This window comes from Sander vitreus, chromosome 11, assembly GCF_031162955.1.
Source record: "Sander vitreus isolate 19-12246 chromosome 11, sanVit1, whole genome shotgun sequence".
NCBI lineage: Eukaryota > Metazoa > Chordata > Actinopteri > Perciformes > Percidae > Sander > Sander vitreus.
In genome coordinates, this window is record NC_135865.1 from 15,264,551 (window position 1) to 15,291,516 (window position 26,966).

The following is a 26,966-nucleotide window of genomic DNA, read 5'->3' on the forward strand; positions in this document are numbered from 1 at the left end:
GCCTGTCTGATGTGTATATATATATTTATATAAATGTATTTCTCTCTCTCTCTCTCTCTCTCTCTCTCTCTCTCTCTCTCTCTCTTTCAGATGTAAATGGAGAAGCAGCAGTGTCACCAAGAGAAAGTGGATGTCCATACGATTTTAAAGTGCTTTGCATTAAAACACAAACAGCATCACTTCTCTTTAAAGTAATCCATTACTGACAATTAATGTCAAACTGCACGCTGGAGCAGCTTCATGCTGCCTCGCTGAGTGAAACATTGCTAATGGAAAGAAAGCCTTATAAGGTCCAGCTGATCAAAATACACCTAAATGCAGCATAATGCCTTCAAAAGTGTCATGTTTATACCTGTTGACAGTGGTTTGCTGGGCGAGCGCTCTGTGGTACTTGAGTATATCTCGCCCAACATCCACTTATGTCGGTCACATGTCTGTGCCTATACGTAAGGCTGCAAAAACCCCAAAAAACATCACCTTCACCAACATCCACACCCGCCCCCTTAACCCACATGCCTTTGAATTTGTCATCAATGAGCCGAAGAAGTGCGAAAGTGCCGCTCCCTTCCTGGTCATCCTCATTAGCACCACGCACAAGGAGTTTGATGCGCGGCAATCAATTCGGGAGACCTGGGGGGATGAGAGCACCTTCGGCGACATCCGCATCCTCACCATCTTTCTGCTGGGCAGGAACACGGACCCCGTCCTGAACCAGATGGTGGAGCAGGAGAGCCAGATCTTCCACGACATTGTGGTGGAGAACTTTATTGATTCCTACCACAACCTCACCCTCAAGACCATGATGGGCATGCGCTGGGTGGCTACCTTCTGCCCCAAAGCGCAGTATGTCATGAAGACCGACAGCGACATCTTTGTCAACATGGATAATCTGATCTACAAGCTCCTGAAGCCCACCACCAAGCCAAGAAGGAGATATTTCACTGGCTATGTTATAAATGGTGGTCCCATAAGGGATATGCGCAGTAAGTGGTACATGTCCAGGGACTTGTATCCTGACAGTAAATACCCACCCTTCTGCTCGGGCACTGGCTACGTGTTCTCTGCTGACGTTGCTGAATTAATCTTCCAGACTTCATTACACACAAGACTGTTGCACCTGGAGGATGTGTATGTGGGACTGTGTTTGCGTAAGCTGGGTATACACCCGTATCAGAACAGTGGTTTTAATCACTGGAAAATGGCCTACAGTCTGTGCAGGTACAGGCGGGTTATCACCGTGCACCAGATCTCTCCGGAGGAGATGCACCGCATTTGGAACGACATGTCCAGCAAGAAGCACCTGAGGTGTTAGGGGGCAAGAGGTCCACTGAACAACAACTTTTTTTTTGTTGCCTTTTTCTCCTTTTAAATCTCATCACAATGAGTAATGTAACAACATTGAGGGCTGCTGCAAGTATCTATTTTATGACGGATGTTTTCATTAACATTCATTTATGTCTATTTCTGCTGATAACACCTCACAACTGTTAATGAATGCATGAGGCTTGTAAAGCGCGTATTCTCATGCATAATTAAAATGTGGTGTTTGTTACTGAAAGAAATTGTATTCCAGGTACAAATTTAATCAGAAAGTTCTTTATAAGCATTAAGTCAATGAGCGTTTAGCATTAAGTAGTGTGGCCTAATGGGTAGAGAGACTCCATTTCAACCAGACAACCTTGGTTCAAGCTCACACTCACAACCTTCTGCCCTGCTAAAGTGTCCTTGAGCAAGACACTGGATCTCTACTAGCTGCATGGCTGCTGACTTAGCACCCTGATCTAACTGCAGGACAGCAAGCCACACAATCATTTATGTGCAGGAACAATAAAGTATCAAATTAGTATATTACATCTATAATATCATACATTTTAGAAGTATTATTTGCAAAGAAAGACAAATTCCTGAACAGTGAGAGTGCAAATAGTTCTCATATCCAACAACAAACCTGGTAGTCTGTTGAGGTAAAACTACATTTGCACTCATGCTGCTCTCCCCTTTTTTCATCTTTATCATGAACGCAGTCAGATACAAAGCTGAAAATAAGCTGCAGTATATCGTCACTCTCAAAACAGACCAAGGTGAAAGATATTTGATATTTTTCTCTTGCATTGGCAAAAATGAAACCACCTAGCTGTATTAACTTTTTTATGAATTTGCCTGATGTTTTTATTTACATATTGTTATAATTTCACTGCCTCTTCTCTATGAAAAAGTTAGATGTATGTTTTGTTTGTTCTCCTCTTCGACATTTTTATACTTGGTAATTGTGTGTCTCAGCTACCAGCTCCTCATTAATCCAGCTGCTGCTCTTGTATGCTGTATACGTCAGCAGCTATTTCAACTCATCGCCTCCTCACATATCAAGAGAAATACAGCATCCTGTCGTGCAAGTATGAGTTTAACTGTAACTAAGACCATTACAGACTGGATGTATTATCATATGTATCTGGCATATCAGTGATTGCTGAAGCACTGCTACTGAAATCATGGAACAATTCTGTGTTTCTCAGAAAATGTGACTTTCATGGCCAAATTTTTCTTTTCTTTTTTCAAGAGTTTTGTAGTATTAAAAGCTAATGTGACATTTACTGTGAAAGCATCTATCCCGCAAGGGGTTGTTGTTATATATTGAATGTTTTTTTATATTAAAAAAACAAATGCTTGACTTCCCTGTTAAAGGGTTACTTTAGGTTTATTGAGTTTCTTTTTTCAAAATGTCTTTGTGTTTCTAATTAAAGAGCAGATTGTTCTACAGTGGTCACATATAGGATTATTCAAAATGATTTAGTGTAGCTATTTAAAGCTAACTTACATAACTTCCTGAACAACAGATTTGGCTACAAATCCTAAATTCCAGAATAAGGGTAAACACTGAAAAGTAGATTAACAGAAGCACAAGTACAGTAGAGAGAGAGAAAGTCATAAAGTCAGCAAACTCTCTCCCTATTGTGAGTTACACAGTAATATCTGTCTAAAGTTTGCTAACCTTGGATAAAGGTAGTTACCATATACGGCCAAATAAGGCTATAGCAACACACAGTGTACGGTGCATTTAATCACTCATAGATTCAACTATTCATTTGTAAGAGAAGAATGTGTAATTCCTTTTTTTTAATGAAATAGTCTCACTTGAAGCAAATTTATATCAGCGCTGCTTTTGATTTTTTGTTTTTTTTTGCCGAAAAGTCCGTGCTGTAAACTTGCCAAATGCTGCCATGAGGAAAAATGAGTTGTGCATTGGCCTTTTGTAGCCAATATCCACAAAATCATAACATTTGAAAAGCCAACTTCCTCAAAATCATCAGATATTTGAAGTTTTAGTGTAGGTTGTCATTATAATTGAGTATGTTATGACACTGTGAGCTAAAAGTAAATACTCCACACCTGTTTTAAATAATAGCAATTCTTTATTGTTGCTCCTCTTTAGAAATTTGACATCAGCTGATTACATAGAGGAAACAGGGGCAATATGCAGAAATGGTACACATACTGTACATAGAAAACACAATAAATTACTTCATATAAGAATTTAGTAGAAGTTAATATTTACCACCTCAATATTTAAAAATAATTTCAAGCTACTGGACTTGCTTGGACAAACAAATGGCTCGTCACTCTTTCAATAGTTGCCTTTTGGTTTCTTCCTCAGATGCATTGTCATACAGTACATTTCAGTAACTGCTATAATTTTGGGATCAAAGGGTTTTGTAGTGCAGCAGGACAGAGCAAACTAATTAAACTGTTGTGGTTTAGCTGATTAACGTGGCATCTGAATACACATCAACCAGAGCAGATTACATGACTATAGGTTCTGTTATGTTTTATATGTCTGATGACAAAAGCTCACAAGTTAACTTGTCTCCGGGGGCTAAGCATCTGCTTGTCGGGTGCACACACTCAGCCCAAAAGTGCATTGTAGCATGTCTCATTAAGTTTAGATACTTGACTTGAACTAAAATGGTAAGCTGCAGGTCCTGCTCTTTGTGTGGTCTCATTGTCTACGTTCTTAGGCACAGAAAAATGAACAAGGCACCTCTAACATTTTGAAGCATAAGCACTGTTGAGAGCAGCAAATTATACACAGTACCATCTGGGTCTCTTCTTTTTTCTGCACTCTCAAGCAAATGGTTCCCTTCTTGTCAGTGACAAACAGGTCTTAACACAGAAATACAACTCTTTCTCTTTTTAGACATTCATTATTTTACTATGAAAATGTGCTTTTCTCCATAAATTAACTCAATCTTACATTCTGACAAAGACCTCAGGGAAACCTCACAAATGAGTGTGTTTGTGAGATGTGAGTCAATTTGTCACTGTGGCAACAAAACAGCATGAGAAACAACATAAAAAATACCTCCTCATTTCAATAAATAATGAAAGCTTTGCGGAACACAAAGGCAATGTGATGTAAAACAAAAATGAGTAAAAGAAAACAAACAGAGAACATTCAAAGCTACATCTTAATCACCTTATGTCACCACCTGAGTACATCTTTAGTTTCCTGGGCTGTGTCCTGCTCCTGGTCTGTGCGCTAGGCAGTGGAATGTTGTTAAGGTAAAGGTCAGGGGACAGTGAGCAAGGAAGTCGGCGCTAAGGAAGTGTAGGTAGGGCGGTGGCCGAGCTTGGGTTCAGGGAAGGTGAAAAGGAGTGAGGCGCGGGAGTGAGTTTTCAAGAAGAGTGTTGGGGAAGATGTTGCAGGAAGTGGTGGTGTGTTCCTCAGTCTGTCTGCCCTGAACTGTCTCACCTGCTTCAGGCATGAAGAGTGCATCAGCTAACACTTAGCTGTGCAAAGCCGATCAGCTTCACCTCGTCTGGTATCTCCGTGTTGTCGCAGCCGGAGGCCTGCATGAGGAGGAAAACATGGAGACGGTCACTTTGCATCCGGACACTCTCATCTCCATCAACAAAACTAATCCTGCAAAATCTCTAGAACCGCTGTGGTCTAACACCCTGGAGTGATCAGGGGATTGGAACAACTGCAAGCTTATTGTCTCACAAAATAAAGGTTTTCAACCTGCTCAGTCTTATTTTCATAAAACTTTAAAAACACTCTGGGTTTGTAATTTACCTGACTAACAAAGACAATAATGAAATGATTACACCATCTAGAAGTGTGTCTCTGTCACCAAAGCCTGATAAAGCTTTCCTCTGTGGCGTAGACACCTTCACTGTTGTCCAAAAACTATTAAAAACATAAATAAACCACACACACCGTTGCATTGGCTGACATGTTCTGTCATCACCATGAACACGGCCTCTGTAGTTTATTTTGGGTCAATACCACATACAACGTCAAGTTGTACACCAAATGTGTATTAATCCGCAGCTGAAAATAGTCCCCAGCAAATGCACAATTCACCCCTGATAAAACAGGACTAAAACAGCGGGTCACTGTGGTTTATACCACATATTAGCTAAAAACCACAGTGCCCAGCATTCTACAAAAATGTAGAATATTGCCAGCCTTATTTTTTAAAGTGGAGACATTCACACCAACATTATTTTTAGGCTGTGCAAATGTTTAATTGTTATAGGAGGTTTTTTTAATTGCACTCTACAATTTTATGACAGTGAGAAACAACAGTATTTTAATGTGGATAACTCACATCTGGCCAATTCCCAATCTGTTAAATAAGGTCAGTATTGGCCATGCAAGCTGCAGTATATTCAGTCAGAACATCACTATTATGCAGTTGGATTAAATGTGAAAATAAAACATTTTTAAGTCTTAGTGCATTAATCTCTTCATATCTGTACATGTATATCATGTATAATTAAACTGTATGTACCATATAAAAAATATGTGTACTTTTAGTCAGGGGCTGCTTGTCATGGTTTGGGCTAGTCACCTTAGTTCCAATGAGAGGAAATCTTAACGTGAGAGTATACAATTATATTTTTAAGAGTGTTTTTGTGGCAACAGTTTGAGGAAGGCTGTTTCCTGTTTTAACATGACAAACTGTGCACAAACTGAAGTTCATGAAGAAAATGTTTTTCCTGGTTTGGTGTAGAAGAACCTGACTGGCCTGTACAACGCTCTGACCTCAACAACATCCAACACCTTGGGGATGAACTGAAACGCAGACAGCGAGCCAGGCCTTATCACCCAACATCTGTGCACATCCTCTCTACTCCTGTGGCTGGATGTCATAAACCCAGGAGTGGGGGCTGTTACAGCAGCATATTATTACCGCCACTAGGGAGGTTATGTTTTCAGTTTGGTTTGTCTGTCTGTTTGTTTGTTTGTTTGTTGCGAAATGTATGGCATGGCCTTGGAGGAGGTTTGCGCTCTCCGAGTGCCCTTGTAGATGATTTTGATTCACATAAGCAATATTTAAGGCATGGTGCATTTAGATCTGCCTGAGGGAGTTTCTTTTTTATTCAGCTCTCCTCCTGTGGAAAAGCCACTGTGACTGGATGAACACTTGCCGGCCTCTTGCAATTCACACCTGACTGGGGAGAGATGCCCCCTCTCTCCGGTGGTCTGAGAGCTCTAAAGTTGTCTGATCAATATGGAGGGACTGTTGTAAAAAAGGTCACTTTTTGTGAGGTCACAGAGTGTATAGTGACCTCTTGTTAAGTTAAGTCATTAAGTTACTCTAGTGTCACCCACACCACACATTGCCTGCATAAAGTGTTATGAACTGTTCCTCTAGTGAGGGTAATTATTCTCACTCCCTGGGTTTTGTGACACTGCACTCAAGTTATGTCTGCAACGGAGCAGAGTTAACATATGGAAATTGAAGCATGCCCATATATCTACATGGCAGTACTGCCCTCAGTCTGACTCCCCAGAGACTGGTCCACCTGTGACACTCTGCTGATAAGGCAAACATGGCAGAAAGGTCCCTTTGTCAAGCACTGTGGCCCGAAGCACAGATGTTGTTTACCCATAATTACAGAAAGGTCAATAAAACAGAATTTACATATGATTGTTATATCCAAAAGGATTGACATTATTGCTTTTTGTCACAAATGTCGCTGTTTCTCTGATAATCACACAAAGGCGACTTCTTAATATGGCACATACGCAACACTTAAGTCTTTGTCTGTCTGTGTGTTCTGTGTGTTGTAATTAATGTTATATATCCAGTAGTAGAGAACAGCATTTCTGCTGCAACGTTAGTACCAGGGAAAGCCATTGTTATCCAAAACACTGTACAGGCGCAGGTCTTCTTAAATGAAATGGACTGTCAATAGAGTTTTATTTTTTTACCCGATTAAAGATGGCTGGGAGTTTTTCCACAAAATACTTACATTTCTTCATGCAAAAACTGGCTTGTGAATCAATTCAGAATCATGGAGAGTGAGAATTGCAGTTCTTATGTGAATCGTTTTTTTCCCCCACCCCTATCAAGTAATACCTCCAATCGCCTTCACAACAATACATCCTTCAACTGAAAAACTGAAAAACAGCGACAGATGTTGGTTCACGCTGAAGCTATTTGTTGTTTGTGGCCTTTCTAATAACTCTAGCTCTCACATTCCTCATTGGACCTATCATCAACAAGCTGTTTACAGCTCAACATTGTCAACCAGGACAAACCCAGGAGTGTGTCATCAGCCATCAACCATCTGGAAACTCACCAGCTTAAAGGTCAATACTTTGTAGGTAGTTGGGTCATCTACAATCTTCTGAAGGTTAGAAGCAACTGCAATGTAGAGGGCATACAACAACATAATGTTCAAATAATATCAAAGTTTTACAATATGCAGAGTGCATTTCAGTACATGTTTTACAACAGTAACAGAAGATAAGTTTATTGTCAATATCAACATTAGAAAAATAAGAAATTTTATGTATTTTACCGGTTTCGATACTATATTTCAGATGCAATGTTTATGAAAAAAACAAGTAATTGCTATCAGTTTTAGTTATGTCAGGTTCTGTGGACTTGCCAAATGAAATGTCCATCTCTGATAATAGCATTTCTAGGAAAATGCTGACACTCTCTAAATGTTTTACAGTAAATGGGCTTACTAGGCCAAGTGTGTATTCAGACAACACAATTTACTAATATAAAGAGGTGTAACATTACCAATAACAACATCGTGCCCGTTGACCAGGCCGGCCGAGAACAGTTCCTGGGAAACGCCATCAGCGGTGTCTGGTGAGGGAATAACATGACAAATATTGGGCCTGCAGCATTCCACTTAGCAGGTAATTGTATTAGATATCAAATTAGATACTGTTATGAGAACAGGCAATGCCATTACCTATTACACACAACATAAACTGTGCCTGGAGATGTAATCACAGGGGGTATAACACATTCAAATCCATATAGGCAGAGCTCTTACCTCGCCCAGGAGTGAATTCAAACCGGATGTCATTCAGCTCCTTTTTAGAGTTCCTGAAAGAAGAGACAGGAGGGTGTGATTGCACAAGTGATATCTGAAATGTCAGATTTAAATGTGTGCAGCTCTGTCTGTTAACAGTTGAGAGTGCAGAGACATGACTAAGCTGCAGAACATTAAGAAACATTGAAAGACAAGGTCTGTGTGTCAACATGAAAATGACTTTTGTGAACTAGCACAACCTGCATCAATTATATTTATATATTATTTTTTTATATATTTATTTTTTTGTGCATTCGAGGGCAGTGGAAACAAGCTGTAAACACAACATTGACATAATATCACCAATTGATAATGGTGAACATGCTATCAAGCAGCAACAATCGAGTTGTGTTTGTGGTTTTCATGACAAATGGTAGTCCAATATTCACTCGCCTTAAAACTCTGGTTTTGGTCTTGAAAAGCTCCTGATGAAAATATTAGCTACAAAATGCTCCACTATGTTCACCAGCTAGTCACTAACTTCGTCTGTGTGTCTAACAGTTGATTTCATTGTAGCTTTTTTGCTGAAAAAAAGGCTCTGATAGGAGCGGTGAGAGTGTTAAGTCACAGCCAAGAAAACCAAATCAATAAGCTAAAAGGCAAGAAAACACTCAGCAGAGTTGAGGAGAGTCTGAAAATTATCGTCACTACCAGCAACGCCTTTCAGATAACTCATTTTGATCAATTTTGTTTTAATAAATGTAAATAAACTTTTCCTACAATGATTAGGAAAATGTGCTGCCACAAAAAAGTAATGGACATTAAATTGAATTTAGATTTTCCCCCACTTTGATTATTAAGATGATTTGGTTTACCATAAAAGCAGAGCACCTGTGGGAGAAATGTGCTGTACTGTAGCACTGGATGAACAAACTTTCAGAGGACATTTCTCAGTGGTTTTACACATAGTGAGCAGCAGTATGAAGGAACAGCTGCCTAACTGCTTTTCCTGCATACCTCACACCTGCTGCATCCGCTGATTTGTTATTGTTTGATATCAAAAATTGTCTGGGTGCTTTGTGACCTGAGGTTTACCATTTTGGTACCATGTTTACCATGTGCCATCCAAAAGTGACAGCGCCTTCGCCACAATGAAGACAAAGAAAATGTTGGCATCTGCTTATCTGTGTGCATTTACCTGTTTAGATTATGTGCTCTGTGATTCTGTGAAGATTAGATGTGACTAAAGGCGATTTAAGTGTTTAAATAATGCTGTAATGTAGCTGCAACTTTGAGGTGGTAACGTATCCTCAACCCTAGACTGCAGTAAAATGAAAAGATTCTGTCTTTTACATTAGTGTGTGACAGGGGAGTAGCTGTTGCTGATAAAAGTAGGACGTGTCAGTGCTGCCCAAAAGAAGTGTGGTAGGAGAAGATTCATTTAGTTTGTAGTCTAGTTAAATAAATCACACAGCCAGCCCACAACACTGATTTCAATTAAGATTAGAGCCATAATTCTTGCAACACTTGCATAAGCAAAGACATATCTGCAATGAGTTTGTTAGTAGTAAGACAACAGGAGGTGGGAGTGAGAATGTACTATCAGCTTAGCTGTGAGTCAGCTTGACCTTTTTTAATTTGAGAGTTACATTTGAAAAAGAAAAAACAGGGTAAAAACTCTGGTGGACCAGATGGACGTAAACAACATCCCTATTGCCAGCAGAGGAAGCAGAGGAAACACATTGCCAAGGCTGTCAAGACAACATGTATGCAAAGAGGATCATAATCCTTCCCAAATAAATCATGCCTAAAACCTGCATCCTTTTTAAATACCAATGTGAACTCACCCACCAGCCCCCTTTTTATTTTTTAACATTGTGAACTTACTTACGTATGTGAGATGACTGTATAATCCCACTGGACAATGACAGGTTTATGACAAATTCTTTTGAAAAAAAAAAGAAGAGAAAAAAAAAAGAAAAAAAGGTACAGCGTAATCATGCTGTTTTTTAACAACTAAAGACAGGTCTGTGATATTAGGTAGAGGCTTGAAAAAACATTTTACTGGCAAACATAATGGAGACCGGTAGAAACATCTTACCACATGTACACAAGGTGATGTTTGTCAGTAAATTACAGACCTGCATTGTTGGCTGTCACAACAGTAAAAATGTAGATATATCAAAGAAATGCAACACACTATGATGCCAAGGCCAACACACAGATGCTACTAGTGTTACTCTTAATTTTATGTCACACTGATAGGAAGGCAGTTTCTTTACACATAAAAGCAAACAGTCAGTATATGTGTGGGGAGAATTCACTTATGACTGAAAGAAGTTTATAAAAAAAAAAGAGGTGATATGATATTTTCTTTGTCTTCTGCTATTATTTTTGCTTATGCTTCAGGAGGCAGGGGTTTCCCTTCTTAAGTCGCCCCTAGGCCCTGGGGAGGAAGCTGGCTGTCAGAGGTTGCATCCAATTAATTTATTCTAACTAATTGCAAGTGCATTCCCTCGAAGGGGATAACCCATGAGGAAGCATGGGCTTGTTATTGTACTAGCGACACCTAGATGCCAGAGGTAGATAGGATTTATTTGGCTCAAAACAACTAAAGATGGCAGCAAGCTATAAACCCAACTTCAGGCTTATGGATGACATTGCAGGCACTACTGTTTCTCTAAGATTTATCAAGAAGATATTTCGGAAGCTACCCTGACATTAGTCAACTTCTACATACCTTTTATATAGAAGAACATTTAGAAAACATGTAAATGTCACCTGACTGAACTGCTCAGTGAAATCAATTTGCATCGGTGCTATTTAAGCTCCAATGACATTGCAACAACAGCAAACATATTATGCAAGTCTGAACTTCCCCTTCAAACTGCTGACAATACTCTTCTCAAGAGACCTCTGTGCCTTTGTAAAAAAAAAAAAAAAAAAAAGATTGAATGAATGCCAAGCAAAATGATGCAAAAATCCAATCATGCTGCTGCTGTTCCCCCGTCTCTGCTACAGAGGGGATCATATTACCATAAACTCATGCAAATCAGCTGAACAGTAGAGAGAGAAGACAAATTATCTGTTTACTTTGCTCTCTCAAATGCAATTACATTCATGTATTCACTATTTAACTTTAAATTTGCACAATTAGGGTTTAATTGTTGTGTTTTTGCCACAATACCCATACGTAATATACAATTTTTATACCATAAATAATATAACATTTAACCTGAAAACAGACAAGTTAAAAGTTAAAAAAACAAAACAATTTGCTTTGAATTCACATTAAAGCCAAGCAACATTGATATTCCAGATACATCTTTCAATTAATCACCCAACTCAACTCCTTATGCAGCCTTGCACTAAATACGGCCGAAAATATCTGCCCCCTAAACATAGGAACACAGCCAAAACAAAATCCAAAAATATGATGCAGTCTCTCATCTTATAATACCGTCTGTGCTGATTTACTTTAAAACGTACCAGGCAAATCCTTCTCAACAATAAAAAAGGTAAAGTTTCTCTTAATAAATGAAGATAAATGCTCTTAAAACGAGCATAACATCTGCTGTTCAGATGGAGATAACTATGTTGACAGTATAAAGAACAGCATTTGTACAATAAGAGGGGCTCGATGTTATTTGCCCTTTCAAAAGGTTTTTTAATCTTGCTGCTTCATCAAATATGATGTAATGTTCTGTCAAGTGTGTCTTTTCTAGTCAAAAATCCCATCGTTAACACATCCCCTATGTCAGACTTGAGAGCATGTCAAAGTCCTCGGTAATCCACCAGGGCATATTTAGCATTTGAAAAACTCATATTTCTAAGAAAGAAAATTCACAAAGCTTCATGGCTTTACATCTAAGAAGGCACCCATCACATGTCTGTATCTCTAATACTGAATATCCCAGCTGAAAAACCAGAGACCTGACCTGACAGCCTAACAGCTGGGATCATATTAGACACAGTGAATGATCCGTAGAATTTCTCTGTAGAAATTAATTCATTTCCCGCAAATTTTTACAAGATCATTCTGAAGTTACCGGAAGAACAGTATTTTTACTTTTATTAAGAGCTGCAATGGAAGTTGATGTTGTAAATGTACCAATTGATAACCACATCTAATCTGCTCCTTGTGTTGGAGCCGTAAACTCCACAACAATAAATTGTGAAACTGAGCAACCGAAAAAGCCCAAACCATCAAAACTGGCAAATCATTTTAATCACCAGTTTAGAATAAACTGCCACCAAACAGTAAGCCGTCCCGTTGCATCCAGACCACTGTTTTGTTATTAAGCACAGAATAAAATGGCTTTCTGTGCCATGCTGGACGCCTGCGGAGGGTCCTTCAGATGTCTGTTCAACCAAGAGTGTGCACCAGCTCATCAGGTAGCTACAGGCAAAGCTACTGCCTAACAATACATCCCTTAAAATGTCCTCTCTCTTTCTCTATTGGTGTGTTTGTATACTGAGTTAGACGGAGAAGGAAGATATAATGTATATGATAAACAGACAATGTATTTGTGATGTGTACACCTGCCTTGCATTCCCTTATAAGTTAAGTGAAAGGGTGGTAAATGTAGTTGTTTTCTAACAGGAAGTATCTGCAATACATCAAAAGCCTCCACTTTGCCATTAAAATATGTTCATGAACAGCAATGTCTGGAATAGTACAGCAAGAAGCAAAAGGTGCAATGAAAGGAGGAAAGCAGATTGTGGAGCACAGCCAGAGAACCAATGGAGTGTAACCCTCTCCTCCCTACGACACGACCGGTGAGACAAAGGGAGATGAAGGGATCTCTGGCAATGCCAGATTGCCTCTGTAGCAGGCAAAGATCATTAGGTCTATTATTGACCTGCATGTTTAGGACAAAGTGAAGTGATGATTCATACAGAAACATAATAAGACATTTTAAAATCTACTGGGCATTTCTGCTTTTACTCCACAGAAACAGACGTGTAAACCAAATTCATATTTTCTTAAGATCGCCAAATGTATCATGATGATTGAGAAAATGTTCTGAAAAGAAATATGTGTCTTACCTTAGCCGTAGCACCATGTTCACAGCACCTTGAATGTAGGGTGTATTCCCATATGGTTCAACCTGTGTGAGAAAACATCAGCTGAAGAGGCAGTTTACCTTGTAAACATACAGCTTTACAGATCAGACAAACAAAAATATTTCCTGTCGAAAAGCAGAAGAAAATTTGCACACAGCTTGTACTGCAAAGCAAGAGATTCTGGTAACTGTAAGATAAACATATAGTCAGAAAAAAATCAAGTGGCCGCACCACTCAGCCCATGTGCTTTATTTTTTCTGAAAAATGTCTTCCATTTATTGCAGCTGCAGGGAAAGTTGTATGGGAAAAGAAAAGGAACAAGACATAAAGGTGTGTACGGATATTTTACCATTATCAGAACCATATTACAAATGGGCTCTTATTCTGGCAAAGAATGAACATTAGGAAACAGAAATGACTGCTGAGTAGCTGTTAGATTTAATTTGTGACTAGAGCACAACTCTACACCTCAAACTGCTTTGGCTCATTTTCAAAATGACAATAGCCTTAGAAAATGGGTAGCAATGGCAGTGAGTCTTTAGTTGAGATACACCCAGGCACTGAGCTGGCACCGTCAGACAGCCATTTACTCTGAGTTATTACTGCTGAGAGCATCCCTCCAGGAGACCAACATTCACACATATACACACACACACGCACGTATTCGCCTACCTACACACGTGCACAGACAAACACACACACACACACACACACACACACACACACACACACATGTGTGGTATCCACATGCATGGATGCATACAAACACACAGACAATCACTGAGGCGTCAAGGTCACTGAATCATGACAAATTAGTGCTGTGGTTGAATCCCTCACCTGGGGATGCTGAATAGACAACCCTTCAATAGGGACATTGTTGGCATTTTCCTCATTCTAGGAGGAACAAAATGAGAGGCTTAATTGTGCAAAATGCTATTACATCCTTGGTAAATATCAAATCAGAGCTCATCTTATAAAGACAACATGAGAAATTCAATTTAAAACAATGAATGAGGAGTAATTTTTTGGCTTTGTCAGACACTCTAAAACAGGTGCTTGGCTGTTTTGATTAAACTGCATAAAATGTGTGTGTTGAAATAAACATTCATAATGGAGTTCATTACTTTTACACAAGCTTCAGCCCAAGTAGTCAAGTTAATTGCATTTCCAAAAATGCCCCTCTGCCAGTGCCAAGTTCTACAGCAGCACAGAGAATAAAGTTTATTTTGCCAAAATACAAAAAATGTATTTATAGTTTTAAGTGTGTTTTAAAACTGGTGTATGAGAAGAAGAGCTAACTTACATCTTTGGCCTCATCTTTGACCCTTCGTGACTAGAGGGAAAAAACCAAACATACATTTACATTTGTATTCATAGGTACACAGCAATAATAATGATTGATTTCCTTTTTTGTTTCTCCACGAGCAAAACACTTGTAATGTACACCCTTAATGTTTTTTTTTTCATATACTATATGTCTGTTTCTGCATCTGTCCATCCGTCTGTCGGTCCAAACCATATTTTTTTGCTTTAAAAAAACAAAAACAAAAACAGCAGTACAACTGCTGAAAAGAAACAAGCCTGAGATTCTTGTAAAAACACTATCTTTAACAACTTTATTTCTTAAATCAAAACTTCTGGTAACGTTTTATTTGTTGCATCATACATGCAATATATATATATTGCATGTATGTATGTATGTATATATATATATATATATATATATATAAAGCTGGGTATCTTTATCAAAGGGCTCTTTCATCATAGCTGCCTACTTCCTACTGCCTCAAATCCTTGCAGCTATCTTCCAGCTCATTACAGCGACCTCATGACAGGCTCTCTCAAAGATAAGCCATCTGCTATCCAAAAAACACTGACTGATCAGGGAGGAAAGGGATGTACAGGGTCAACGACAAAGCGGAAGGGTTACATAACAGTTCGATCTACAGGTTAGACATGGCATGCAACAATAATGACCAACACCTTAATAACCCAAATTCAGAATTTCCATGTGCACTTTGTAGTTTTGTTACAATGACAAATACAGCTGAATCTAACTAAAATCATGATAATGAATAATGTGTGATACAACTTGATTACACTCATGCATTTGAAGATGAATATAAAGAATCATGAGTAAATATGAAATACACACTGCTGAGGCTGGCCTTTGTAAAGTCCCACCTACCCTGCCCTGGTTCACCGCTGCCTTGCCCTCCTCACTGCTCTCGTCCAGTTCGTCGTCGCTCCACTCCCAGTCTCCATCCTCTGTCTTGTGCAGGTGGCCACTGGAGCCTGGGACTCTTCTCACCTGGACCATCACAACACACAGCCAGCACACTTAATGTTAACAACGTCATTGATCGTTTGTTTTTAATTGAACACCTATGTAAATTGTGGTTTACATTATCCATGATTCCATTAAGTTTTACAGGCCTTTATTTTATAGCACTGGAACCCTTGTGCTGAGCATAAAGTTTCCCCTCCCTGAGGATAACTACTGACACTGAGAGAACCTCAGCTGCATATTAGTGACGTTAAAAGTACATTTACAGAGCCACATTCAACTCACTTAGCCTGTTGAATACGTCTGATGCTGCAGCATATTGCTGCCACTCAAAAAATCGCCCCAGTTTTTCATTATAACAAGATCCCTTTCATGTTATTATGACAATATCATATTCTTCTTGTTATTACTACATACCAAGTTATTCAGTTTTTACAAAAACGTTTCTTGTTAAAATAGCATAATACTTCATCTTTTTATATCACAAAATCTTCTTGTTATTTCACAAAATAAATAAATGATAAATATTTTATCAAAACAAACGTTTAGCTATGTAACACTAAACATTGTTACAACAAAAAACTTTAATACGTTGTTTAAAACCAGAAGAAGATCAGCAGATGATATTATAGTATAAGTGGGTAATGATAAAGTGTTATGTTGTTATAACTGAATAATTTGGTATGTAGTAATAATGAGAAAATATGTCATAATAACATTAAAAATATCTTAATATAAAAGGAAAAGGATCTTGTGAAAATGTTCTTGTTAAACATCTTTCACAGACCCCTAGTGCATCAGATCAGGTTGTAGGTTGTATATTCAATTGGCTCATTTTCAAAGGTCATTACAACACTGGTGATACAGTCCACAGTACACTGACAGACAAAATGGCTCAGTACTCCAATAGAAACCATTGCATTGAGTTGCTTACAGTAACTGTATCAGTTTAGTAGGCACAGCCTAGTTACAGCACAATGAGTACAGCACAGTACAAGGGAAAACTATAAATCATATAAAGAGGCAACGTATAAGAGATACCCAATGGTTAAACACCAGTAGTAGCATAACTGCGAATGTAACCAGCACGATAAAGCAAATAAGTATGGCAGTCATCCCTAAAGCCTGTTACTTGTTGCAGCTCTACCGTCTGCAGGAGTGTGTAAAGCAAGCAACACATGACTAGTCTAGCAGTGTGAGGGTAAGATATGAAAGCACCACAGTATTACAGAAGAGACAGCACATGTAAGCTACAAGCACCAGGGTCATATAAATGCCCCAGCGTTAAACAAGGGCAAAGTTAAAGAAGCACTACCGCTCTGGTGGTGTCAGGTTTTTTTTCCAAACCTGACATAGAACCAAGGCTCCCCCAGTTCTGCTCAGGGTCCTTGAGCAAAACAGACACAGATCAATGCAACCTGCAGCTATACATGATCTCCCGACCGACTTTCAAGATTCAAGGTTCCTTATTGTCATTCAGCAAAACACAGAAATGTAACACATGGACGAAATTACGAGCATGGCTCATTTAAAAACACACCCAAATAAGCTAACTAACACACATGCAGCTAACAAAATCATCCCACTGTAAATGTATGAAAATGTATTTAAATAAATACTGTAACTATAAATAAATAGTAAATATAGAAAAATTGCTCAGAATGTAAAAGTGGCTATAGCTGATATCAGGGTTTGCAGGGGATAAAACTGATGCAGGTAAAATGCCCTGTATTTTCAGGCTTCAGAAAGAGTCCATGCAGAACTCAATCAGTATTCCATCATGATTTGTGTAATGGGCCATACATTTGAACTCAACATGAATCACTTTATATGTTCTAACTTTTAACAAATCAATGATTCAAGCCCACATTGGTTATAAGCCACTAATCTCTAATCTTTACAATAAAGACTCAATTTTTCATTTGGAAGCTCTATTGTGGGTGTCAGGGTGCCCTCTGTTGGTTACTCAACTCACATACATCTAGAGTTCATACTATATGACTCTGAACATGATCTTTTTGTTTTACATTCATATTTCATTCATATGATGCAATTAGGGACGATTTCCTGTATTCCTGATTTACTTCTTTTTTTTTGTTTGTTTAGGAAATCATTCTTGAGTTTCTCCCTCCTTTCATCAGATTAAGGATTAATTAAAAATGACTTTGTTGATGACAGCTGACTGGAGGATCTGCCATCTCCTTTTCATTTACTGGAGAATGTTCAAGGGTAAGTTAGGTCCCATGGTTTTAGCTGTCTGGCTTTAAGTCTTGTCTCTTAAACCCACATAGCACTTGTTTCCTGGGAGTAGAGTTGCATGTGTTTACCACACAGTAAAGAAACTACAGGAACAGAACAAGAACCCCAAGGAACGGAGGTGCAAAAGGGCAGAGGGACAATATTGCAGTTTAAAGAAGTCAAGGAGGTTTGGGAGTAACTGGACAAGATCTTAAGAGAGCGAGGCCACGGTAGTCTTGATATAAAGAGGTCACAGCATCCTGAGACCACAATCTTTCGGCAGTATTGCTTGTCTCTGCAAGCTTTGGGTAATGTTTGCTCAATGTATAATAGAGATGACTCTGCAGGTCAAATCAGCACAAAATAACAAGGACACTGGCTCTGTGGCTTATACATTTCACCCACCGAAGCTATCAGGTGAATCAGACATTACCTTGGCTGTATTATAATTACAGTAAGCATTACGTGATTGTGCATTTCCATTTTGGGATAAATGGCTCCACAGCATATAGGTTCTAGTCTGCGAAAGTGCATTCATTATATCAAATCTCACATCATTTGCTTCAGAGATGTGAATACAGTCTAAATTGGAAAAGTGGTCGCTGTATTAAACTGTATTGACAAAGCCTAATATATAAATCATCACACCAGTTTAGCAATAAGTGTCTTTCCATTCATTGTTGTGACTGCTAAAGATGCCTGTAGTTATCAACAAACCTCAACAACATGATGCCACTCGCACAACAGTTGCCTCCCTCTTTATTGACACATTGTCCTGTCTGTGCATAACATTAATACACACACATACACAGTAACAGCCCTGCTATCCGCTATGCCCTCCATTTACTCCCTAGGAGTCAGTGAATTTCCACCCCTCCACTCGGCCACTCTGCCTTCTGGCAATGGCCCTTTGTTCCCATTTCTGTCCTGGCCATCCAGGCGGAGTGTTATGTGAAACCAATATCAGCAGTGCCTGAAAACTGCACTTCCTCCCAGTAAACTGTGACCAGTGGGCAACTGAGCAATAAAGTGCTCGTTTCTAATGGTAACAATTCATTTAATCCTGGTGGGTGCCCCATACAGAGAGCAGCACTGGGAGCCACCGACGCAAGATCTCAGTACATTTTCTGCTGCAGTGGCCCATATATATATATTTTTTTACATAATCTACAGTTTAGGCATTAAGTGTGTGAGGCGCTTAAGAAAGTCAGAGTGCGAAGCTTGTGTTGAATGTACATACTGTACTGCCATACTTTGTTCATATTTAGTCACAAACTGAGTTATTTGACAGGGAATGTTTGTGTAAACATACCTTCTTCGCTCTCTGGGAAATCTTTGGTGCGTGACACAAAAGCTTTTCAACCAGATATTCTTTATTCTGCAAGAAAAAAATCAAATTACGAATCAAAATATCGTATAGTATTGTAAAGTATTGTGTTTTTAAATGGTAGCCCTCAGAAATCAACTAAGTTGGTTGAAGTACAAAAGGTGTGTGAAGGTTTTAAATGGAAACAATAGTGAGGTTTCAGGAGTTGGTCCTGCTAAATCCCCTTCATAAAATGAACACTATACAAACTATGCTAACAGATTATACAAATAATTACTCTATTTTGGGATATTCAGCTTTTCATTTCTCTGAACTAGAACTTAAGGGCACCCCGTGTAAAAGATCATTATGTTCAATTATTAACAAAGACATAGAATTATAGGATATAGAATTGAATTAAGGAAAGATTTATAAGTTTTCCTTTTTCTGTCTTCATTTTTTCTGCAATAGTATATTGTGATGAATACATACATTGTCCTTGTGAACCTTTTATACTGTATGTTGCTCAGTGTATTGAGGTATGTATAACCATCATAAACTAAAAAACCTCAACATACAGGACTGAATCATTGTTGGAGTTGGCATGAGGCCAAACGTAGAACACTAATAACAAGTCAAACATTTGAGATGAAACAAATACCTTGGCCTTTTGGAAGAATTTACACTTCAAAAGCTCTGCAGCTGTAGGCCTAGAGATAAAGAAAAGTACATTGTTGAAAATACATCACTACACAGCACTATCTGAATGTTAAACGGGTGCTTTTTATTGATCACAAATTGCGCTCTTCACTGACATATTTGGTTGATATATGGGATGTGGGCCTAACCTTTTGGCAGGATCCTTCTGAAGGCACATAGTTATTAGCTTTCTAAACGATTTTCCGTATCTTTTTAGCACTTCCTTGTCTTCTACACCCGTTTCTAGAGTGGGTGGATCATTCTGTAGGGTAAGCATTAAAACCTAAAATGACAAGAAAAAAAATGCTCAGAAGTGTTCAGCAGCAACACAAAAATTGAAGATGAGAGAAGAAACTCCAAGCACGAAAGTGTTTGTTGAAGAAATGTAGAAGAAAAGTAAAAGCAATGCATTCCTTTAGATAAAAAAAGGATGCCTCTTTATTAGTTTGGTTTCCCTATTACAGCAAAAGCAGCAAGTCATAATGTGTTGAGGAAATCTCACAGAAACAAATTGGTTTAGAAAAAAGTTAAGTAAGAGTTCATGGGCACTGCTTTCTTCTTTTCTTTGACAGTGCTGGTGAAAGCTACAAAAATAGATGTGATTAGGACACCACACTGATTATTTTACACCCAATAACGCCATCTAGAACACTCACCTTCATTGGAGGGTAGCGGTGATAGGGTGCAGAGCCTGTTGCTAACTCTATGGCTGTAATTCCGAAACTCCATATATCTGCTTTGAAATCATAGCCTCGAACCTGTGGGTATATAATTATAATAATCTGTAATATCAAATACACTCAAATCTCTGGGGCTCTATGTTGTTGTTCTAATGTTGTGATTTTAGTGGTTAACATGTCAAAAATACATCTGCTAATATCATTACATCATGACATGGATTAGCACTAAGTGCAGCAGAGGTAAACTCAGGCAAATACATGTTGAATGAGATATGATGAACTTTACACCAGCAGCTGCCTTTTTGTATGGATAGAGATAGACTCACCTGTTCCATCACCTCTGGCGCCATCCAGCATGGTGTGCCAACAAATGTCTTTCGTACTTTGTTTCTAGTCATATCCCCCCCTGTGGCTAGGAATGCGCTTACTCCAAAATCTGAAAATATAGATAAACAACATGTGGAACTATGTGTCGAAATGGACACGGCTGCAGTCAAGGATTGTTTAGCAGATCAAAATAAAAAAATAAAAAAAGACAATTTACAGTACAGTATTTTGTTAATTTAAAAATCTGTGTTAAAACACCTTTGTGACAGACAGGTAAAGTAGTCGAAATATGCATGTATTCATACAGTCTGTGAATTCAGTTCCACCATTTAGGCATTTATGGTTTTAGTCATATTAAATTAAAGAAAAGCATGAGTGTAAAGCTGGCTTCACACTGGGTGCGTGAGCGGTGGCGTGAGCGTGTCAGCTGTGTGGCGTGTCCGTTTTTATTTCGGTTCCCATGTTAACAGGTTAGAGCTTGCACACTGCCTGCGTGACACGCACGTCTCAGGAGCGGCTCGAGCCACGCCGAAAACGCGTTCATGCTAGAAACAGAACCGACGGCTATTTTTCACGTTGTCTTTGCTGTTATCAAATCAGTATATATTTATGTCTAACATGAAGTATACTACTGCTTGAGTGCAGTAAATCAATGGGAAACATACATGTGTACAGACAAGGCTAGCAGCAGCAGGGCAGCATCAGACACGTTTCTGGTGCACAAAGACAGAAAATGCCACGCAGCCACCACGGAACTGACACGCAACAGAAACGCCACGCTCACGCCACGCAGCCAATGTGTGGCCGGCCTAACAGAGTACAACATTAGCATCATGTTGAACACACCTGCAATCTGAACGGATCCATCTTCTCCCAGTAGTATGTTCCCAGCTTTCACATCCCTGAGGTCAACAAAACGCAAACACAGTCAAACAACAAAGTAATGTGGAGCAGCATTGATTCTTCCGTTCATGTAAACGAGTCCCACAGCCCACCACCATCTGGAACTCTGCCCAAGGGGCTGACAAAGGTTTAATCCTGCCTCGCAGTGACCTTGAAATGAATCAACAATCCAGTCAACAACTGCACTGCTTGCCCATTAATATGACTGCACCTGATTCATTTTACATTTTCTCATAACCATTTATGCTTACCCTACAGAATAACCATTTGTTTAACTGTTCCCAAGCCAAGTCCCTTGAGGATTGAGTGTTATTTATTAAACCTTATAATAAACTGATCAAAACCTGAAATCAAAACCGCAAACTTCAGAATAAAAAAAATCAACAAGTTAAAATGGTAAAAGTGTTACCGGTGAATCTGTCCATTTCTATGCAGATAGTCCAGGCCCTCCAGGACTTCTTTTAATATAGTAGCAATAATAGGCTCATCTAGCGCTCGATTTCTGTCCTCTTCTTTGTTTGTGTGCTTAATTATATCCAGCATCGAGCCTAAAAAACACCACAGAAAAACAAAAACATTTTTTACATATTAATGAAAAACACAAATCAGCTGCAGTGTTACTCTGAGTCATTATGTGATCAATATTCAGGCGCAAATTACTTCAGTGTCTGTAAATCGCTTGTTGTCCTTTCAACAGTTAAACATAATAGGCAGTACATTAAAGTGAGTAACATCCATGCTATAATTCCTTCACAAGAGAGAGCTGTAAGCTGTTTACAATAGCATGCAACCAAGGGTATGCTACTGCTTCCTTATAACTGTAATAAAGCCAGCCTAAAATACTGTGCTGAAAGAATAACCTCCACCAAAAATGTTATGTTTTCAGCTTGTTACCTCCACCAAGGAGGTAATGTTTTAGTTTGTCTGTCTGCTTGTTTGTTGGTTGGTTGGTTGGTTGGTTGGTTGGTTGGTTGGTTGGTTGGTTGGTTTGTTTATCAGCAGGATTACAGAAAAACTACTGGCCCGATTTTCATGAGACATGGTGGAAGGGTGAAGCATGGGCCAAGGAAGAACCAATTCGATTTTGGAGCGGATCCGAATCACGGGGCAGATACACAAATTATTTTTCACGAGCATTAGCACCCAGTGGCATGACATGACTTTTCCACTAGGTGAAGCTACGGCTTTAAGGTAGCTGTGTGCACGTTGGTCTCTGTTAAGTTTGTAGCTGCGACCCGTGATGCCACGGACAGACAACGGCGACGTTTAGATGGTGAGTTTTAGTTTGTGTGATTATTTGTCACATTTAGTTATATTTAGAGTATTAGAAATGCGGATAAGATAGCCCTTTTTGATTATTATATGCAAGACTCACAAAGAAAAACAAAACTTGTACTTTTAAGGTCTTATTTCTTGCCAGTTGTCCCTTTTACTAACTACATATAAGTACAGATTATAGATATTAGGGCTGAAGGATTTGGAAAGAATTTCTATTTGCAATTATTTTGACTGATCTTGCAGTTGCAATTTGATTAACGATATAGGAGCGAATGATCATTGTTGAATCATTATTCTCATTTTCATTGAAAAATATATTAAAATGATCATGGTGTGATATCTGTACCAAACAAAGATTATTTTTCTTAAGTCTGTAGGATACGATTTGTAGGCTAGGAAATCTCTGCAGCACCAGACTATTTAATTCAGAATGATATTTTGACAGAAATTTTGCCTATACAAATATTGTGCCACCTGCGATTCGGATATTGCACTAGTCCACATTGCAATTTCAATCAAATTCAGATTCATTGTTCAGCCCTAACAGATATGCTTGTAATAAACATAGTCAAAAGATAATTAGTATACTCTGTATAACTGCACTATTTTTCATTTTAGACAACTACAGTATAAGTGAGTTATAACCCAGGCAGCTGTTACATAGTTGGCAGCAGATCAAAGCACAAACATATAGCATCTTAACATTCACTGAGCATTCATGTATTATCAAGCCAGAGGTAGATTTGGTCCCAGGTAGCTTGGCAGCTGAAGCTTACCTCCACTCAGAAGCTTCATGACTAACCAAAGTTCATCCTTCACTACAAAGGAGGTGTAGTAGGTGACAACATTGGGATGGTTGCACTGGCTCATTGCTTGTATTTCTTTCTATTGTGAAAGAGAAATGTGAAAGGATATGACACGTCAAATTATGTTAAACTGAACAGATTTTTTTATTTTTCTCTTAACCACAACTTGTACTTCCTTTCTAACTATAGAGAAAATACAGTAATAGGAATTGATATAAATCTCAGTGTATACGACCTTAAAGAAAATTATTCAGAATTACTTAGGTACATTTATGAATATTGCTAGTCAGACTTACACAGAACATGAATCATATGGATCAGAAAAAAAGTAGTAGTACTACATTAGATAGTAGAACAAAAAAACTCACACTGCACACTAACTTAGAAAATAAGCCCACATTTATTGTACTCACCAATAGCTCATCCATGCTGGTCTGGCATTTTTCCAGGTTTATTCTCTTTATGGCGACGCGATCCTGTCTGGGGGTACAGAGGGCTGCCTGCACCACAGCTGTGGCCCCGCTGCCTGGAGTCACAGCCACAACAGAGCAATGACAAAGTGGACAGGAGCAAAGAGGGACACACAGCACACACAGCTGAAAGACAACTCTTAAATTCAGCATCACTCTGTGGCTTTACGGTATTTGTCTGGCCTTCTGTGCCTTAGATTTTGTGTTTGTGTTATGGTATTCATCTTTCATGTGTGCTAGCAGACAATGACATACACTGACTTTGATTACAGAACTGTTTTTTATGTGATAGGTTGTTTACTTGGTTCATTACAAATCAGGCCATGCTGGAGTAGTGAAGTTGTTCATGCCAAGAAGCTGTGACACAGAGCGTATTGCTTTCCAACTGTTAGCGGCAGATAAGGAAAGGAGAGAACGCATGAGATCTGACTGCTTACCAGTTGATTATGAGAACAGGGGGGGGGGGGTCTCACTAACTTATTACAGTCAGCAGTACACAGCTGTGGTGCTACTTCTTATCAGTATTGATATGACATTTTAGCTCATACCCACAGTGTGCCAAAAATATTCAGGCAACTTCCTTTGGTGTTTTGTCAGTACATTTGAGATTTTCATTGTTGTTATTCAGTAATATTTCTAAAATTAAATTATTCATGACAACACTGAACTTCTGTAACTTATATAAGGACACAACTTTTTCAAATATTTATTTCAGAGTTTTATATATAAATAAATATAAAATATATATAATATAAATTAATAATTATAGGAAGAAAATCCAATAGAAAATCCTACAGTACATATATAACTATTTCATAAATATACGACATATCCACAGTCTTCCAAGTAATAGTGTTACTATACTATAGGGTTAATCATGATAACAACTCCATAAAACACATAAAGACTATATATTATCCAACATTTTTATTCTAGGATGGTAAACAAGACTTAACAATTGATTGAGCATGCAGTTCACTGCCTTTGACTCATATCAATTGTGAGAGTAAGTGCTTAAACAATTAGTCAATTAATCGATTACAGAAAATGAATCACCACCTATTATGGTAATCGGTTAAGTCATCAAGCAAAACTTGTAAAGCTCTTTTAGTTCCAGCTTTATCTAATATAAGGATGTGCTGCTTTTTTCTGTTATATGATTGTTAATTAAATATCTTTGAGTTTTAGACTGTTGATCGGAGACATCCTCTTGAGAAAATATGATGGGCATTGTTCAGTCTTTTCTAACATGAAATGGCCACAGAGTAATCAATAACAGGAATAAGTTAGTTACAGCCCTGCAAGGAGTTGAGTCTCTTACTTGTTATTTAGGGAGACCCAGAGTTTTAGTCTAACTACTATTGTCACTATTATAATTATTACTATTATAGAATTATTTATTTATTAAGTTATGATTAGTATTAAGTACATTTAACATTCGAAACATTGCTCACTTGAGATGACGTCCCATCACAGACAACACAAGTGAAATAACACATTGCCACATTATCTGGGATTTTAGTAATGCTAATAAACTGGACACGTGCCATAAACCGGCATTGCTGGAGTAGGTCTCCATCATCTGAGCGACTAAAATCACGCTTAAGGAAAGTGACATTTCCAACCCCGTACAGTAACATGTATTTCAACTGATTCGGCTTCCTCAGGGTCGCAAACACAGCTGATGTAGACCGGTAGTCTCTAAACGTGCCTGTTCACATCCGCATTGCAAAGCATTGCAGGAGGCTACTGCATATAAAAAAGCCGGTAGGCCCCTCATCGTCATCCACAGCTGATAACCCCCCGCGGCATGCCTTTCCATATTAATATAGCTATAGCGTTTATCACATCTCCGGGTACTAACCTATGACTTCTTGCAGCTCGTATGACTCCCTCGTAATTGGCCAGCTGGTTGTCAGCGCTGGTTGCGGGTGGAGGATAGGAGCCGGAGTTTCGCCTTGATCCGCCATGATGATGATGATTCTGCGCTAGTTAGCAGCCTATCTCACAGACTGAGAGAGAGAGAGTGTGTGTGTGTGTGTGTGTGTGTGTGTGTGTGTGTGTGTGTGTGTGTGTGTGTGAGAGAGAGAGAGAGAGAGAGAGAGAGAGAGAGAGAGAGAGAGAGAGAGAGAGAGAAATTTGACCTCACCTCCTCAGTACAAATGTCAGCTGGCGACTGCTGCACAGCAACTATCGCCAGCGATGAAACAACCCGGAAAATAACGGACTGCACACATGCGCGCACATACACACACACGCGCACACTATACAGTGACATGCCAGTTGACGACACAATGGTTCAATACACACAGGGAGACATGCATTGATTAAAATAACTATTAATAGTCTTGGGAAACAACCATGCGGCTTCAATGGCTGCAATCCAGACCTTTAATTGAGTTTTTTATTTATTTACTTTTTATTTTTTGTAAATATATTAAGCAACTAATATGTTCAAATACCTGGATGTTGATTTATTATTATCAGGTAAACCGAGTTGGGAGCTGTGTGGGACCATGGATGTAGTGTGAGACAGTAGCGCCGCGTTTGTGTGACGATTTCATGTCACATACAGTCAAAACTGCAAGTGACGTTATTAACACTGGCCAGTAGATGGCGCCA

General features: G+C 38.8%; 2 protein-coding genes across 3 annotated transcripts; one reads left to right on the plus strand and one right to left on the minus strand.

Annotated features, from left to right (window-relative positions):
• Positions 1 to 325: 325 nt before the first annotated feature.
• Positions 326 to 1,312, plus strand: b3galt1b (UDP-Gal:betaGlcNAc beta 1,3-galactosyltransferase, polypeptide 1b). Its single transcript, XM_078262967.1, has one exon. The coding sequence runs from the start codon at positions 326 to 328 to the stop codon at positions 1,310 to 1,312; it is 987 nt and encodes a 328-aa protein (XP_078119093.1).
• A 2,078-nt stretch (positions 1,313 to 3,390) lies between these two features.
• stk39 (serine threonine kinase 39) lies at positions 3,391 to 26,542 on the minus strand. 2 transcript variants are annotated; one of them, XM_078261824.1, is made up of 19 exons: positions 26,494 to 26,539; positions 26,209 to 26,356; positions 24,288 to 24,400; positions 23,845 to 23,953; positions 22,200 to 22,338; positions 21,734 to 21,789; positions 20,887 to 20,996; positions 20,537 to 20,638; positions 20,030 to 20,163; positions 19,843 to 19,891; positions 19,188 to 19,253; positions 15,539 to 15,661; positions 14,654 to 14,683; positions 14,188 to 14,244; positions 13,333 to 13,394; positions 8,305 to 8,357; positions 8,043 to 8,111; positions 7,591 to 7,655; positions 3,391 to 4,845 (listed from the first exon to the last, which is right to left on the minus strand). In XM_078261824.1, exons 2-19 carry the CDS (start codon positions 26,312 to 26,314, stop codon positions 4,771 to 4,773), a joined length of 1,518 nt encoding a protein of 505 aa, XP_078117950.1. In that variant the 5' UTR covers positions 26,315 to 26,356; positions 26,494 to 26,539; the 3' UTR covers positions 3,391 to 4,770. The 2 variants fall into 2 exon arrangements, with proteins under 2 accessions (XP_078117950.1, XP_078117951.1); XM_078261825.1 differs by lacking the exon at positions 14,188 to 14,244 and having other exon boundaries at positions 26,209 to 26,542.
• Positions 26,543 to 26,966: the final 424 nt, after the last annotated feature.